The sequence below is a fragment of the Meriones unguiculatus genome, chromosome 3 (genome assembly GCF_030254825.1).
Source record: "Meriones unguiculatus strain TT.TT164.6M chromosome 3, Bangor_MerUng_6.1, whole genome shotgun sequence".
In the NCBI taxonomy this organism is placed as follows: Eukaryota; Metazoa; Chordata; class Mammalia; order Rodentia; family Muridae; genus Meriones; species Meriones unguiculatus.
In genome coordinates this window covers 13,828,725-13,843,812 of record NC_083351.1, presented here as the reverse complement: position 1 = coordinate 13,843,812, position 15,088 = coordinate 13,828,725, and the positions used below count along the sequence as shown (strand labels likewise).

At 53.2% G+C, this 15,088-nt stretch overlaps 1 protein-coding gene across 10 annotated transcripts in view; it reads left to right on the top strand.

The window, feature by feature from the left end:
- Positions 1–15,088, top strand: part of Kif17 (kinesin family member 17) — a 45,427-nt gene that overhangs the window by 7,196 nt on the left and 23,143 nt on the right. For all 10 annotated transcript variants that reach the window (XM_060379219.1, XM_060379218.1, XM_060379215.1 and 7 more), the window contains 4 exons: positions 413–514; positions 5,373–5,562; positions 8,386–8,838; positions 11,504–11,613. In XM_060379219.1, coding sequence (XP_060235202.1) covers positions 413–514; positions 5,373–5,562; positions 8,386–8,838; positions 11,504–11,613 — 855 coding nt within the window. The remainder of the gene's footprint in view (positions 1–412; positions 515–5,372; positions 5,563–8,385; positions 8,839–11,503; positions 11,614–15,088) is intronic.

Below are 15,088 nucleotides of genomic sequence, written 5' to 3'. Positions count from 1 at the left end.
ACACCAAGCCTTGAGGGAAGCCTTTTGTATATTTAGCTCATAGACCCAAGACTAGACAACTCCCAATTGTGATGGCCCCAACAGCTCCTGTCCATCAGCCCAAAGCCAGGGCCTGGTCCAGGGAGCGGTTGCTGGCACTCAACTGTGGTTTCTCCCTTGAGTCATGGGGAGGCGTCCATCTCCCTTCCCAAGAGGTTTGTAGGTAGCACATCGAGCAGAGAGCCGTAACACAGCCTGGAGGCCTGAGGGTCCTGGAGCTGGAGAGGAAGGTTTGCCGGCAGCACAGGGCAGGGGTGAGGGCCCCTGCGGCCTGACATCCTCCCTTTTCCCGTGATGTCCCATCTGTAGAGGCCTGGGCAACAGGTGGGTTTGGCATCAGACACCCTTCTCGTGCTCTGTCTACTTCCTGCAGTGCGCAGAAAACACCAAGTTCCTAGTCCGGGCTTCCTACCTGGAGATCTACAATGAAGATGTCCGTGACCTTCTGGGTGCCGACACCAAGCAGAAGCTGGAGGTGGGTGCAGGCCCCATGTGGGGAGGCCAGGAAGGTCAGAGGGAGACACTAGGATCAGACAGTTCTGGGGCTCGGGATCCTGCTGCCTCAGCTTCCCTGGCACTGGGACCGTGGACATACATCTGGTCAGAGTGGGGCCTGTTGAACTTGAGTGTCCTCAGAGGCCATACTGTGTGGGGCTGTTACTGATCTGCTGCCGCCACACAGGCTGGGCCTCACGCTGGGCAAGGCCACCTCTGTTGGAACAGGGTGGAGCCTTGCAATAAATTTCTATCTTAGAAAGCACTTTCACTGATTAAAAAAAAAATGATTATGATGGCTAGGCATCGAAATGACACACACCTTTAATCCCAGCACTTGGGAGGCAGAGGCAGGCCTCTTGAGTCTTGAGTGAGTTCCAGGAGAGCCAGGACTATGCAGAGAAACTCTGTCTCAAAACAAAAACAAAAACAAAATTATTATGATGCTCTAAAAGAAGGTATTACGCACTCGGTCTTTATTGGCCCTTCAGGCACGTTATCCTGTTTCATCTTTGGAGTAACCTTATTGGTGGATGTTGTCATCTGTAATTTACCAAGGTGGGAAGCAGGCTGGGAAAGCCCCAACTTACCCCAGTTCTGTAATGCAGCAAGTGGCTGGGTCTGGACTTGAACCCAGGTCTCCCTGACTCAAGCTTCCAAACCTCAAACATCATATAATAATGATGTTTATATGATTAGGACTCCATCATCTTGGTCTACTTTGAAAAGGGGTATTACAGCCGGGCAATGGTGGCACACCCCTTTAATCCTAGCACTGGGGAGGCAGAGGCAGGTGTACCTCTGTGAGTTCAAGGCCAGTCTTGTCTACAGAGCCAGGTTCCAGGGACAGCTAGGGCTACACAGAGAAACTATCTCAAAAACCTCAAAATATGGTTAAGAGTACTGTCTGTTCTACCAGAGGTCCTGTGTTCAATTCCCAGCAATCACATGGTGGCTCACAACCATCTATCCTGATGCCCTCTTCTGGCATGCAGGTGTACATGCAGATAGAGCACTCACATGTATAAAACAAATTTTATGTATAAAACAAATCTTTTTTTTCTTAACTCAAAATAAGCAACAAAAACAAAACAAAACAAAACAAAACCGAAAAGGGCTATTGCAGATTGAAGACAGTAAACAGGGCGAGCCCCTTGGGAGAGTACCAGGACCTGTGTTCAGTATGAGAGCTGTTTCAAGCTGTTGGGGATTAGAGAAAACCCAGCAAAGATTCGGGGTGCCAAGTGGAGCTTCTGGAGGGTAGAGTCCAGAATATGTTGGTGAAGATTGGGTTTGGCTTCATCAGAGCTCGAGCACATTTCATAACTTGCCTTCAGTCCCCTCAAAGACTGGGTTCAGGATGGGAGAGCACTGCTTCCTAACAGTGGGAGGAAAGCTACATACTTGAGGGTCCTGTTTGGGTAGGCAGAATTAGCATGACCAAGAGAGGTCACAAAACCTGCCAGACCGGGCTTAATGGCACAGCCTATAATCCCAGCAGTGGAGAGACTGAGTCAGGGGGATTGCAAGTTTCAGGCCAACCTGGACTACATAGGGAGACTGTCAAAAAGAAAAAGGAAAGAAGGAAGGAAGGAAAGAAGGAAGGAAGGAAGGAAGGAAGGAAGGAAGGAAGGACACCTAGAGAAAGATAGAGGGAGAGAAAAGGAGAAGGAGAGCGAGAGAGAAAGAGAGAGAGAGAGGGAGGGAGGGAGGGAGGGAGATTGAACAAACAAATACTGCCAGAAGCTAGTGAGAAGGCATGGAATCCCATCTGGGACCCTTTGGCCTTAGTCTTGGCCAGAGGTTCTGGTCTTGCTCCTTCCTGGGGCTCTTACAAGCTGGCGGCCTGGTCCAGGGAGGAGAGGCCAGTGTGAGATGCTGCTTTCACCTGCTCTGGGTACCTCTAGATTCTCCCTCCACCCATGCTGCTTCTGATCTAACCAAGCCTCCCCACCAGAGTCCACCAGGGAGCCATGATCCCAATGTTAGAGATGAAGGGACAGTCACCCATTGATTGTTTTCAGCAAAGACTTAATGGGAAGAACCCACGCATGCCAGCATGCCAGCGTGCCAGGCCACACACTGCACTGGACCCTCCTTTCCCAGTCTCCATCCATCCACTCAAGGCCCTGTCCATCCTCCTGCAGCTGGCTTAGCACAACAAGCCTTGCAGTGTTTTGCCCTCCCTGCCACCAACCTGCAGCACCCCCCCCTCCCAGAAGAGGGTGTTGGGAGCCTATAAGTCATGACTCAACCTCAGCCAGAGAAACAGGCAAGAGGAGTTGGGTGGGGGCTGGGAGCTCCAGAAGGCTTGCCTCAGGGTCCTACCTGCTCATAGACCTTCCATCAACTTGTGTGGGTGCCATGGGGACTCTGTCTCTTCCTGGCTACCCCGGACCCTGGGGGAGGCCTCACTTAGAGGCCTCAGGGGCTGCAGGTGACAGATATCTCAGTGATGCTTACCCCATGGGCTCTGGACCTTTGATATGCTGCTCTGTGGGTGACATGCAGATGGTTTTCATGTAAGCGTAGGAGGAGAATCCTGTTCTCATCTTCTGTGATTCAGGCACCTATTTACCAAGGAGCACACAGAGTGGATGGATTGGAACCCGAGGCTCCACAGCACATGCATTTAGCCTGGTACATTTTATAATTAGGAGTTGTTCAGCCAAGGAGACTAGCAAGAGGTTGGGGAAGCCAACTTCCCTCCTCACACTCAAGCCAGTATAAATACCACCCCAGATCTTCACCCAGTAAGATCATGGTGGACTGGGCCTGTGGGGGCCTCCCCAAAATCCCTCCCCAACTCATGTGTAGGGAGGAGCATAGGAACATCTCCTTACTGGACCCTAGTCAATAGCCACAGGTCTATCTGTGCTGCTCTTGGTCTCTGCTGTAGCACAGCTGGTTGCCATGGAGACCTGGCTCTGGTTTCCTGCAGCCTAGACGAGCAGCTACTGAGGACAGCTGGCAGCCATCACTCAGCTCCTCCCCAGGACCTGTGTTGGCAGTGAGTGAGGGTAGGAGTAGTGGGAAGGACCCGTGAGGGTGTCATAGATGGGGGGAGGGGGGCTATTTCTGCCTTTGGAAATTACCCGGGCTTGGGGCAGCATCCCTGCCCTCTTCCTAACCTACATCCACCGAGCCCACTAAGGTACCACAGGTCTCTCTCCTTCTTAACTCCCATACAGTTTCACAGAAGTGGGGTTTTGCCCTCGTTTACAGGTGAGGCGACTAGTGAGGGGCCTACAGAGGCCAGCTGACATCCCTCATGGGGCAGCGCTGAGGTCTGTTGACTGAACAGGAAAGTCAACAGTGGGCTAAATGTGCTTTTTAAAGTAGGGTCTCACTATCTAGCTCTGGTTGTCTTAGAACTCACTAGGTGGGCCAGGCTGTCCTTGAACTCACTTAGATACACTTGCCTCTGCCTCCTGAAGGCTGGGATTAAAGGCATGCACCACAGCACCCAGCTAAATAGGCTCTTCTTAACAAAATTTTTAGATGAATTCATCATTTTCCAAGCGTATTTTGCCTTATCTATGTACTATAGATAAGTACTATGTACTGACTCCAGAGGTCAGAAGAGGGTGTCACGTCCCCCGGATGGTGGTGAGCTGCCCTGTGGGTGCTAGGAATTGAACCCCAGTCCTCTGCAAGAGCAACAAGTGCTCTTAACTTCTGGCTGTCTATCCAGTAGAGATATGCTCTTTCTAAGGGTGACCAGACGCTCCCCAGACCTGCTGTGTGCCCCAAACCTGATTCTAGGTTTTGGGAATGTAGTCTGCTTTCTGGCCCCGAAGTGCTGCCTGGCCCTGTTTGCAGGAGCCTGACCTTGGTGCCTGTCCTCTCCTTATCTCTAGCCCGTTTCTGAAGCCCTCTGTCACTGCAACCCACTCATAGCCATATGGCTTTCAGAAAGTCACTTAACCTTTCTGTTTCTTGGTTATTTATCTGTCCATAGAGCCAGCCCCTTTAGGTCTTCACCGCTAAGCAGGTGGAGCTAACCTGTGCACACACCTGACTCCTGCACAGGAGACCTGTCCCTTCCTGGGATCCAATCAATGTGGCCACCCTGTCTCAAAACACAAACAAACAAAAAAACAAAACACCAAAACAAACACCTATTACTCATCCTGCTTTCCCTCCTTCCTCTCACACCTGAGATATGGTCTTGCTGTGTAGCCCAGGTTGGCCTCGAATTTGCAGTAACTCTCCTGCCTCTGCCCATCACGCCCAGCGCTTCATTCTGCTCCTGCCAGTGTTTCTCCTTCCTCATGAGAAATACTGCATTCCGGTGTTCTGAGTAAGCAACAAAGCTCCTTGCTTGCCTGGGAAGCAGGCTGGGCGCATCCGGGCCACACATAGTGTTCTCGATGTCACCCGGAGGGCTGAGCTGAGAGCCTGGTGGGCATGGGCAGCCAATGAACCTCCACCTGTTGCCATCAGGAAACATTTCCGTTGTCCTGGCGGTGTCATCAGAGGGGATAGCACAAGCCATGTGGACAGGACAAAGGAGACCCATTCAGAGCCCTGGGTGCCAGCTCCATCAGAAGCCGAGGCTCCCACGGAAAGCTCGGGTGTGCCGTATTTTACTGAATCTTTACTGTGCCCACGAAACAGGCACCTCAGACCCATTTTAACAGATGTGCGCATTGTCACTGGCCCAAGCTCCTGCGGCAAGTGGGAACAGGGGCGGGTGTGCAACCGGCTTCAGCAGACGGAAGCCCCTGCGTACTACAGGACGGCTCGGGAGGGCACACGTGGCCCGGACGGGGCCCTGCCTTCGGGCTCCTTAGAGATCTTTGGCCAGCTCAGGCTCCCGGTCCTCCTCTCTGCAGCTGAAGGAGCACCCCGAGAAGGGTGTGTACGTCAAGGGGCTGTCCATGCACACGGTACACAGTGTGGCCCAGTGTGAGCGCGTCATGGAGACTGGCTGGAAGAACCGGGCCGTTGGCTACACCCTGATGAATAAGGACTCCTCTCGCTCCCACTCCATCTTCACCATCAGCATCGAGATCTATGCCGTGGGTATGGGGCCGGCTGTGGGCAGGGGGTGGCCCAGATGTCCTGAGCCTGGTTCCCCGCTCTTGCCAGGAGGGTGTCTCACCTCTGTGGAGTCTGGAGAGCCCCGTGACTGGGAAAAGACGTCCCTAACTGCCTGAGGGAAACAGACCAAAGTCCTTCCAGTGCATGGACCTGGTTTCCTGGATCCGCAACAGCAACCACAAAAACCAGTAGATAACGCTGAATGCTTCCCGTGTGCCGGCCAGTGTGCATGATTTATCTATTCTTTGCAACCACCCCGTGAGTGAGCTAGACGCTAAGACCCCCATTTTACAGGTGAGAAGCCTGAGGTTTCAGGGCTGGAGCTCGGTACTTGAGAGCCTGAGCAGCCTGATCCAGGCCCTGGGGAAATTACTAAGGGCCTCAGGTCTGTGTGCCATTCAGACCTCATGACTCCTCTTTTCCAGTGATGCTCTCTGTCCTTCACTCACACGCCTCTTCCTCTTCCTTGGAGAGCTGCTGAAAAAGAGGAAAAAGAAACCCTGGGCCCCTGTAGGCCACTGCTACCTGAGGGTTCCCTATGCTTCTTCTGTGCCTCTCTCTGCAGCAGCCCCCCTGGCAGGCATCATTTTATACCTAGGAAAGTTAGGCCCTGAGAAGTAAAGAGATTTGCTCATGTAGGGGACCCCGATCATGAAGTAGAGGAGCCAAGATCTGAACCCGTGGCCTCCCAGTACCTTGTCCGCTAATGCTGTAGCTGCATCAGTCTGTCACAGTTAGAACTTCAAAGAGCATAGGGCAGGAAGCAACCCAGGCCACACTGGGAACATAACGGTGAAGAGAGCCAGGGTCAAGGCCAGGGCTGATGCTCCCTACGTCCTGCCTGTTCAGCAACCTGGGTAACCTGTTCCCAGGTCAGCGCGCTGGTGCTTGCTTGAGGGAAACATCAACCTGGGTGTCCCCCGGGACGCCTGTCTGAGAGGTCATGACCTCACAGTTGCAGCTGGGGTAGGGGCAGCTGCCCGAATCAGTGGATGGAACATGAGCATTTTTGAGCTTTGCTGAAGGTTTGAAGGACAGGCTGATGGCTAAGCCTAGCCACTTTCTTCTTCTTTTTTCTGCTATGACTCATTGCCGGGTCTTCATGACCGTGGTTGGTGGACGGAGGATGATCCACGCTCGCTCCTTTTCTAAGCTGTCACCCATGAGGCATTCACATCGTTTCTGGTTTCCCAGCGCAGTAGACGATGCATTGTGTACAAGGCGGTTTCTGCTGTGAGACTCATTTGCTCAGGCTTAGACCTACTTGGTGTGCGCTGTGAGAACACAGAGCACACACTCAAGGCTCATGTACACCCTGGTACATTCTACAGAGTGCTCTCCAAAAACAGTACGGGTTTCTTTCTGCTCCATTAAAAAAAAAGATCTTACATACCCAAGTCCCTTAGACACCCATCTAACGCCAGCAAACGTTCTATCTCCTTTAAGATTGTGTAGCCAGTCTTGCTACTTTTTGCCCACCCTTTTTTTCCTCCTACCCCAGTTTCACCCCCTAACACTAGATAGGAGAGAAACAAGGATAGAGGGGAAAGAGGAATTAGGAGAATGCCTGAATCTAATTTGTTTCTTCTTTGAGCATGGCTGCTAGCAAACTGAAAGCAACCTCACTAAATGACCAACAACCACCGGCCCCACCTATGGGGACTCTAGCTTTTATAGACCCTCTGAAAAATTCCCAGAATTCCAGTTGTCACACAATCACAGAAACTATCTGCAGCTGGCAAAACAATGCCTCTGCTAGAGCACGAGGCAACAGTCAGCTTCGGACGGTCCGAAGCAGCGCCATATTTCGCTGTGCCTGGGATTAAAATGGAGACACATGAATATGTCCGTGTTTTTAAAGAAACCAAAATTCGAAAATTGTCACTACAAGATTGCTCTGCCTTGGTCAGAGAATATGCGGCCAGTCAAGGTTGGTCTTACTTTGTGGACGGATCACTGGAGGATTAGAAAGGTGTGTGGCTGTGCTCATGCAACACAATAAGGAAGAGGCAGGGCTGTACTTCAGAGCCGGTAACTTGAGCATGGAGGGGTACAGTTCCCTGGAGATCTTTTCATCTCCCTTTTACTCTCCCCTGCCTTTGCTTTCATAGGACATCTGTCCTAACTGTTGTAAAAGAGACACTTGTGGGGGCTGGAGAGATGGCTCAGAGGTTAAGAGCACTGACTGCTCTTCGGAAAGGTCCCGAGTTTAATTCCCAACCACATGGTGGCTCACAACCATCTAGAATGAGATCTGGTGCCCTCTTCTGGTGTGCAGGTGTACATGCAGGCAGAATATTGTATAAATAATAAATGAGAGAGAGAGAGAGAGAGAGAGAGAGAGAGAGAGAGAGAGAGAGACTCCTGTCCTCAGAGAACAGATTTTTAACCCTGGAGTCAGGCAGCCCTGGGTTCCTATTTTGCCTCCCTTCCTTAGCTTCTCTTTTATATGATTTATGTTTCTGAGCATTGGTGTTTTGCCTGCATGTATGTGTGTGTGTGTGTGGGGGGGGGGTATTAGGTCCCCTGGGACTGAAGTTAAAGATAGTTGTGAGCTGTAATGTGGATCCTGGGAATTGAACCAGGGTCCAGCTCCTCCCCCATCCCCTTGGCTTCTGTGTGGCCCTGGGAAAGTTCCATGTCCTCTCTGAGCCTTAGTCTCCTTACCTGTCGATGGCAGCCCCTGATAGGCTCCAGTGTAGTCCCGGCTGGGTGGTAGGCCTCGAGGGCCTTGGTGGCCAACCACCCTCATCTCGGGAAGATGTGGGGCTCACCCAGCTGTTGCTCCCTGCCATCTGTCTGCAGATGAGCGGGGTAAGGACCACCTCCGAGCAGGCAAGCTCAACCTGGTCGACCTGGCAGGCAGTGAGCGGCAATCCAAGACCGGGGCCACTGGGGAAAGGCTGAAGGAGGCCACCAAGATCAACCTGTCACTGTCAGCCCTGGGCAATGTCATCTCGGCCCTGGTGGATGGACGTTGCAAGCATATCCCTTACCGGGATTCCAAGCTGACCAGACTGCTGCAGGACTCCCTGGGCGGCAACACCAAGACTCTGATGGTGGCCTGCCTGTCTCCCGCTGACAACAATTATGACGAGACCCTCAGCACACTGCGCTACGCCAACCGGGCCAAGAATATCAAGAACAAGCCACGCATTAACGAGGATCCCAAGGATGCCCTGCTTCGGGAGTACCAGGAAGAGATCAAGAGGCTGAAGGCCATCCTGGCCCAGCAGATGGGTCCTGGCAACCTGTCAGGTGGGACAGGCTGGGGCAAGGGAGAGAGGGTGGGCCAAGCAGATTGAGATGTCCCTGTTTTCTCTGGCTCCCATAGGCAGGTCCTTTGACACCATTCAGCTCTGCGCACCCCGGTGGTAATAGCCTCAGGAAGAGGCCTGGTGGCCTGTCCGAGTCAGCCACAAGCTCACAGCCCACTCCCCACCTCTGGCTGCTCATCTGTCACCCGCCTGCCTACCCAACTGTCTCCCTGGCTCAGTGGCAGGGGCATCACGATCTTAGCATCCGGGTGACTCACTCCCCCACACCCCACCCAGCTCCTGTAATTGCAGTTGCCACTTGCAGTCTTTCATCTGGCAGGTGCACAAACTCGGGGCTGGAGCACAGGCTCTCAGGGCTCGGGGACACAGCGGAGTGTTCCGTTGCTCTGTCTCGTAGGAACGGTGAGCGTGGAAGAGTCTGGCATTGGCTCCTTGGTCCTCCTGCCTTCCCGCCTCTGTCGACCCATTCTGCACAGTTATCCACCCATCGCCCCAGCCACCAGCTACCCCTCCCCCCTCCCTTCCCACGTGCTTGCCTCGCTTTCACCTACTCCACTGCTCACACAGTCCCTGCTCGTCTGTCCTTCCAACACCCACCCACCCTCATTCGCTTCCTCCCCTTCTCCTATCCGCCCACCCATTCAGACCTCATCCCCCAGCTGTGCACATAGCGGCCCATTCTACTGAACTCTCCCGTCCAACCAGCCAAAGTTCCCCTGGCATTTCTTTGTATGTAGACCAGGCCTGGACACTGGGGACACACATGACTCAGACCCCAGGCTGTGACTCTCTCGGGAAGAGGAACAAACTTTAAGGGAGACAGCCCACAGTGGGCTGAGAGGCTTCAAGCCAGCCTGGAAGGCTGTGATCCATCATGAAAGGCTCCACAGAGGGTACAGGAGCTGAGCCGAGTCCTGGGCCATGAGATTCATCCCTGCTAGGATCTGGAGCAAAGTGTGAAGATCCCCAGACGCCACAGTGCACTTGTCTAACTCCGCATACTTCTGCTAGATGTCTTTCAGCAGGGGGAGGGCTGGGTGGTCAGGTGGAAGGCGGCTGGAGGCAGAAGAATGCCCATTACCATCTCTCCTCCGCCCCTATTCCCCCCAAGACTGGCCTGGGAGAAGTCCCAGCTCCCCAGTGTGTCCCCAGAGCAGCAGCTGACACAGCCCTCCAAGATGGGGCCCTCCTTGGGTTAGAGCTCTGATGCTCAGCAGGCAATGGTGCCTGGCCTTGTACCAAGGAACCTCTGAGACCAAGTAGTAGTCAGTGGCTTACCTGGTCCTTGGGCAAGTGACCTAGCCCAAGGGGCTTGTGCTCTTGATCAAGATGGACTCAGGACACCTGCCTGGCTTCTGGAGGAGTCGGGCAGGAAAGAAAACACGTGAGGCAATAGCACCCATGTGGCCAGGATCACAGTTCACGTGCTGTTCCACGTGTGAGACTCCTAGCCTAGTGTTCAGTAAGAACATTAATTCGGGGCCTCTTCCCTCTGCTGCACACTTCTCTTCGTCCCTTTTGCAAGATGTGGAGTATCCATGTGCCTCTGCTGGCCACCTCCTAGGGCTCCCGTTTCTCTCCCCGACACCCTCCTCTTGCCTGTACCCCAGGCATGCCTGCCCGAAAATTGAATATCCCCTGTCTCTTGGCCTCTACTGGGAGTCTCCTCTCTAAACCCTTGTTCTTGGGGCTGGAGAAATGGCTTAGTGGTTAAGGGCATCAGTTGCTTTTCCGGAGGATTGGGAACATTCCCAGCAATCACACGGAAGCTTACAGCCATCTGTAACTCCAATTCCAAGGGATCTGCCACCCTCTTCTAGCCTCTGTGGGCACTAGACATGCAAGCAGCACACAGACATACGTACATACATGCAGGCACCATACACATGAAAAACCAATTTAATGAATAAATAAGCCAGGAATGATGGTGCATACCTTTAGTCCTGGTACTTGGGAGGCTTTAAGTTGGGGTCCACCTGGTCTGCAGAACAAGTTCCAGGACAGCCAGGACTACACACAGAAACCCTATCTCAAATAACAACAACAACAAGAAAAAAATAAATATATAGATATATAAATAAACGGGACAGGTAAACCCTTACTCCCCAGTTTCCCTCTGTCCCCTTTCTCCTGGCTTCCCACTCTCTCTGCGACATCAATGTTGACTGTACCCAGATACTCCTGTGTCTTCCCCTGCATGGTCTCTCTCTCTCCCCTCTCTGTCTGCTGTACCCCTCACTCTAGATACCCCAGCACAGGCCTAGACCTGCCCCATGGCCTTTCCACTCACTCTGCCCCTCTGTCTGAAAGCTCTCCCTCATCTCTGCATGGCTTTCTCCTCTACCCTCAGCTCCCAGCTCCATCTACTCTCCACTGAGCCTTCCTGTCCACGGTATTGGGGCGGTCTCTGGGTTCTTCATTGTGAGCACCCTCTCTGCCTTTCCTTTGGACTCATCACACACCTGCTCACTTGCTTGCCTTTCTCCCCTAGTGTACAGTGCAGTTTGTGGTGGTGTGGACTTCCATCTAGGGCTGTGTCCCCAGTGTGCTGGGCTTCCGGGTGACTGAGACTGAGTCTTCCATAGAAGTGTGTTTATGCTTGGTTCCCGGGTACTTACTCTCAGCTCCTGCCTCTTTCCTTCCAGCCCTGCTGTCCTCTCAGACACCCGTGGGCCCTGTCCAGCCTGAAGAGAAGGTGCTGTCCCCCACTGTTGTCCAGCAGGACACAGAGGCTGAGAAGCAGCTGATCCGGGAGGTGAGACTCTAGCGAGCCACGAGTGTGGAGGAGGAGGTGTCCGGGGGCGAGCCAGCGCCTGCAGAGAGTCACCCTGCCTCACTCTCAGGGGGTTGGCACCATGATGCCACCTTTGTTTCTGAGGAAGTTGGGCCTCAGAGATTTGTCACGACTTTCCAAAGCTATAGGGAAGACAGGAGTATCAAAGAGATGGACCCAGCCAGATGGTCGTGACACACACCTTTAATCCCAGCCCTTGGGAGGCAGAGGCAGGTGGATCTCTGTGAGCTGGAAGCCAGCCTGGTCTACAGAGTGAGTTCCAGGTCAGTCAGGGCTACACAGAGAAACCCTGTCTCGAAAACAAACAAACAGGAGTTGGATCCAGGGTTTGAACTTGGGTTCCTGACCTAGAATGCTGTCAGTGTCACCATAGAACCTGTGTGGGGAGAGAACTGGGGACCAGGGACATCCCCAAGAGGAGGTCTCCTTGGTAATGCTGGGAAAGTGGCTGGGGACTTATTGATAGGAGTAGAGAGCATGTCCCTGGAGGGAGACAGTCCTTGGCAGAGGCCAGGCTAGCAGAGTAGAAAGGAGTCTGTCTGCCTTCAGCACTGTAGCCGAGTCTAGGCCTCAGAGCAGCTTGGCCTGTTTATCCTTGAGTGAGTGTAGCACCAGCTTCATGTGGCACCTAGGTCCTCATATCACGTGTCATCTCCCAGCATCCCTGGGAGGCAGCAGGGCAGATCTCCAGGGATGTATACATAGGAAGATGTGATAGAGGCTCTCCTGTCCACTCCAGCTCTGTGGCATTCCGGAGGCCCCTGCCACTTGAAGACTGCCTGATAACTCTGCTTGATGGTTTCTTTGACCTTGGGTGGTATCTGTGGGGAACTGGCTGTTCCTCCGGGGAACCCTGATACTAGGCAAAGGCAGCTCTTGGGAGCTCTGGCCTGGCCTTGTCTACAGCTGAAGCCCTCACCTCTAGTCTTCAAGACTCTTGTCAGGCTGTGCGACCAGGGGCCTGGCTTGCTGGCTCCAGCCCTGAGAGCTCTGGCCTTTGAGCTGGTTAGGGTAGGTCTGGATGTTGACTCTGTCGCTGGGACAGTCTTGCCTTTTGTGGAGGTGGCAGGAAGAAGAAACCCTCAGCTGGGCAGTGGCAGCTCTCCAGGGGCAGAGGCAGGTGAATCTCCAGATCTGTAGGTCCAGCCTGACCTACAGAGTGAGTTCCAGGACAGCCAGGGCTACACCAAAACAAAACAAAAAATAACAAACAACAAAAATCAAAACAAAACAAACAAAAGCCAAAAAGAAGAGGCTCTCTGAGGAGGGCTAAGCTTATAGGCATCACTAGGATGGCAGCCCTTCCAGTGTTAGGGGCAGTGGGCCTCTGGGTAGCAGTGACCAGGAGCCACACCCAGTGACTTGGAGTGGCTGTAGATTCTCGTAATGGCAAATGGATTTGGGTCACAGATCCTCAGGGGAGGAGAGGGCTAGACAGTACCTAGAATGGAAACTTGTAGGCAGGCTACCTCATGGTCTGGTAGGTTGAATGTCACCTCCCCCTAGTGGTCTCCAAGGAGAACACACCCCATACTGGACAGGTGGTCTCCATCACAGGGAAGTAATAGCCATTGCCTGCCTCTTCTTGCCTATAAGCTAGTGCAGAGTCTAGGCCATCAGAGGAGTACGCCAGACACTGCCGTCCCAGGATTCCATTTCTGACACTGGAATTTCTGCTCTGAGCTGTGACCAGAAGCAGAGGTGTGAATGTCTTCTCCCTTCCCTCCCACCCTTCTTTTTATCTTCCGAGCCCTATTTTCTGAGTGCTGCTGTGTGCTGAGAACCGAATTCCAGATTAGTCAGACCTTATGTACGCATGTACAAAGAGGGCTCCGGCCCGGAGGTAGCTCAGCTGTGAGCCCAGGCATGGCTCAAGGCTTCAGCCTCCAGTCAGAATGGGGAGGTTTAGACTGGAGAATTCCCGGTGTTACCCAGTTTTTCATTGTGAGAGTCCTGTTCTCACAGGCTCTGTGGCTGGCAGATGGTTTGAGCCCTCCAGGCCTCTGTTTCATCATCTGCAGAATAACCACTTTGGCAGCCTTCCTGCTGTTTTGCACAGATCATACAAGGAAAAACAAAAACAAACAAAGCCAACAAACAAACAAAAAAACAAAGTCCCTTCCCATCCATGAGTACTATGCGGAAGCAGGGCTCAGGTCTTGAAGGTCAGCTCCATCCTTCCTCAGCAAGAGTGGCCCGAGCACCTGCTTGGGACTGGGGCCATAGCTGGAGGGCACACAGCCCAGGGGGAGGGGTTGTTTGAAACTTTGAAAGGGCCAAGGCATGTCATAACTGCCAAGCAATGGCCAAGTACAGAGGGAGAAAGGAGACTTAATGTGCAAAGGTCTGGGAGGCAACTTCTGAAGCCTGCAGGACAGGTGGGGAGGATAAAGACATGGGCGGTATCCTCAGTCGTACCGACGGGCCTCCTGTGATTCAGGGACCCTCATTCAAGAGTGACAGTGTAAGGCAGGACTGCTGAAAGTGTGTACATGTGCCTGTGTGCGCGCTAGGGTATACCCACGCGAGATACTTGTGCATGCCTGCGTTCCTGTGCTCCTGTGGGTTGTGTTTGGCTGAGGGTCAGGGGCCGTGTGGAGAGGAAACAACGGAGGATGTAGAGGTGGGGAGGCGAGCAGGCCAAAGACTGATCCAGTGCTAGGATGAGGCTCCCCAAAGGAGGAAGCAGGTGAGGGTGGGAGTGGTGACAGAGCTCCTGGGGGCTGAGCTGGGGGTGTCAGAGAGCAGCCTTAGCGTCACTGCAAGTGTCAGGACATTCAGGTATGTCTGAAGGGGCACTGAGCTGGCGACGGAGCCTGGCGGTAGTTCTCTGGACAAAGACCAGCGGAAGCAGAAGAGACGAATGGCAGAGAGTAGCCGAGTTAGTCAGGGGGTCCCTGCCAACCCTGGGAATGCACTCGCCGGGGAGCAGGGCAGAGTCCCTGAGGCAGGAGAGAAGGGGGCATTTCTGGACAAAGCAAGTTACCAGAAGCCAGACGTGCTAAATAATAATAATAAGTACATAAAAACAACAAACAAAAATGAGGCGTGGAAAGGCCAAGGGTGCACATTCCACGTACTATCTGTGCTTCATGTGTTACCAGCCTCTTCGTCACTGTGACGGAATGGCTGACACAAACAACTTCAAAAATGGAAGAATCTGTTTGGCTCATGGCTTCAGAGGTTTTGTTGCAGGGTCCAGTGGCTCCATGTCCTTTGGACTGTGGAAGGGTGTGATGAAGAAAGGTGCTTGCCTCATGGTGGCCAGGAAGCACAGAGAAGGGAAGAAACTATGCTAGCGGCACCCCCCTCCAGGCCTCTAGCCTGTGGGATGGTGTAGCCCGTCTTCAGGGCGGGCGTTTCCCTGTTCCTCAATCTTCTCTGTAAACGTTCTCAAAGGCACACTCAGAGTTGTGCCTCCTTACTAATCTGGGTG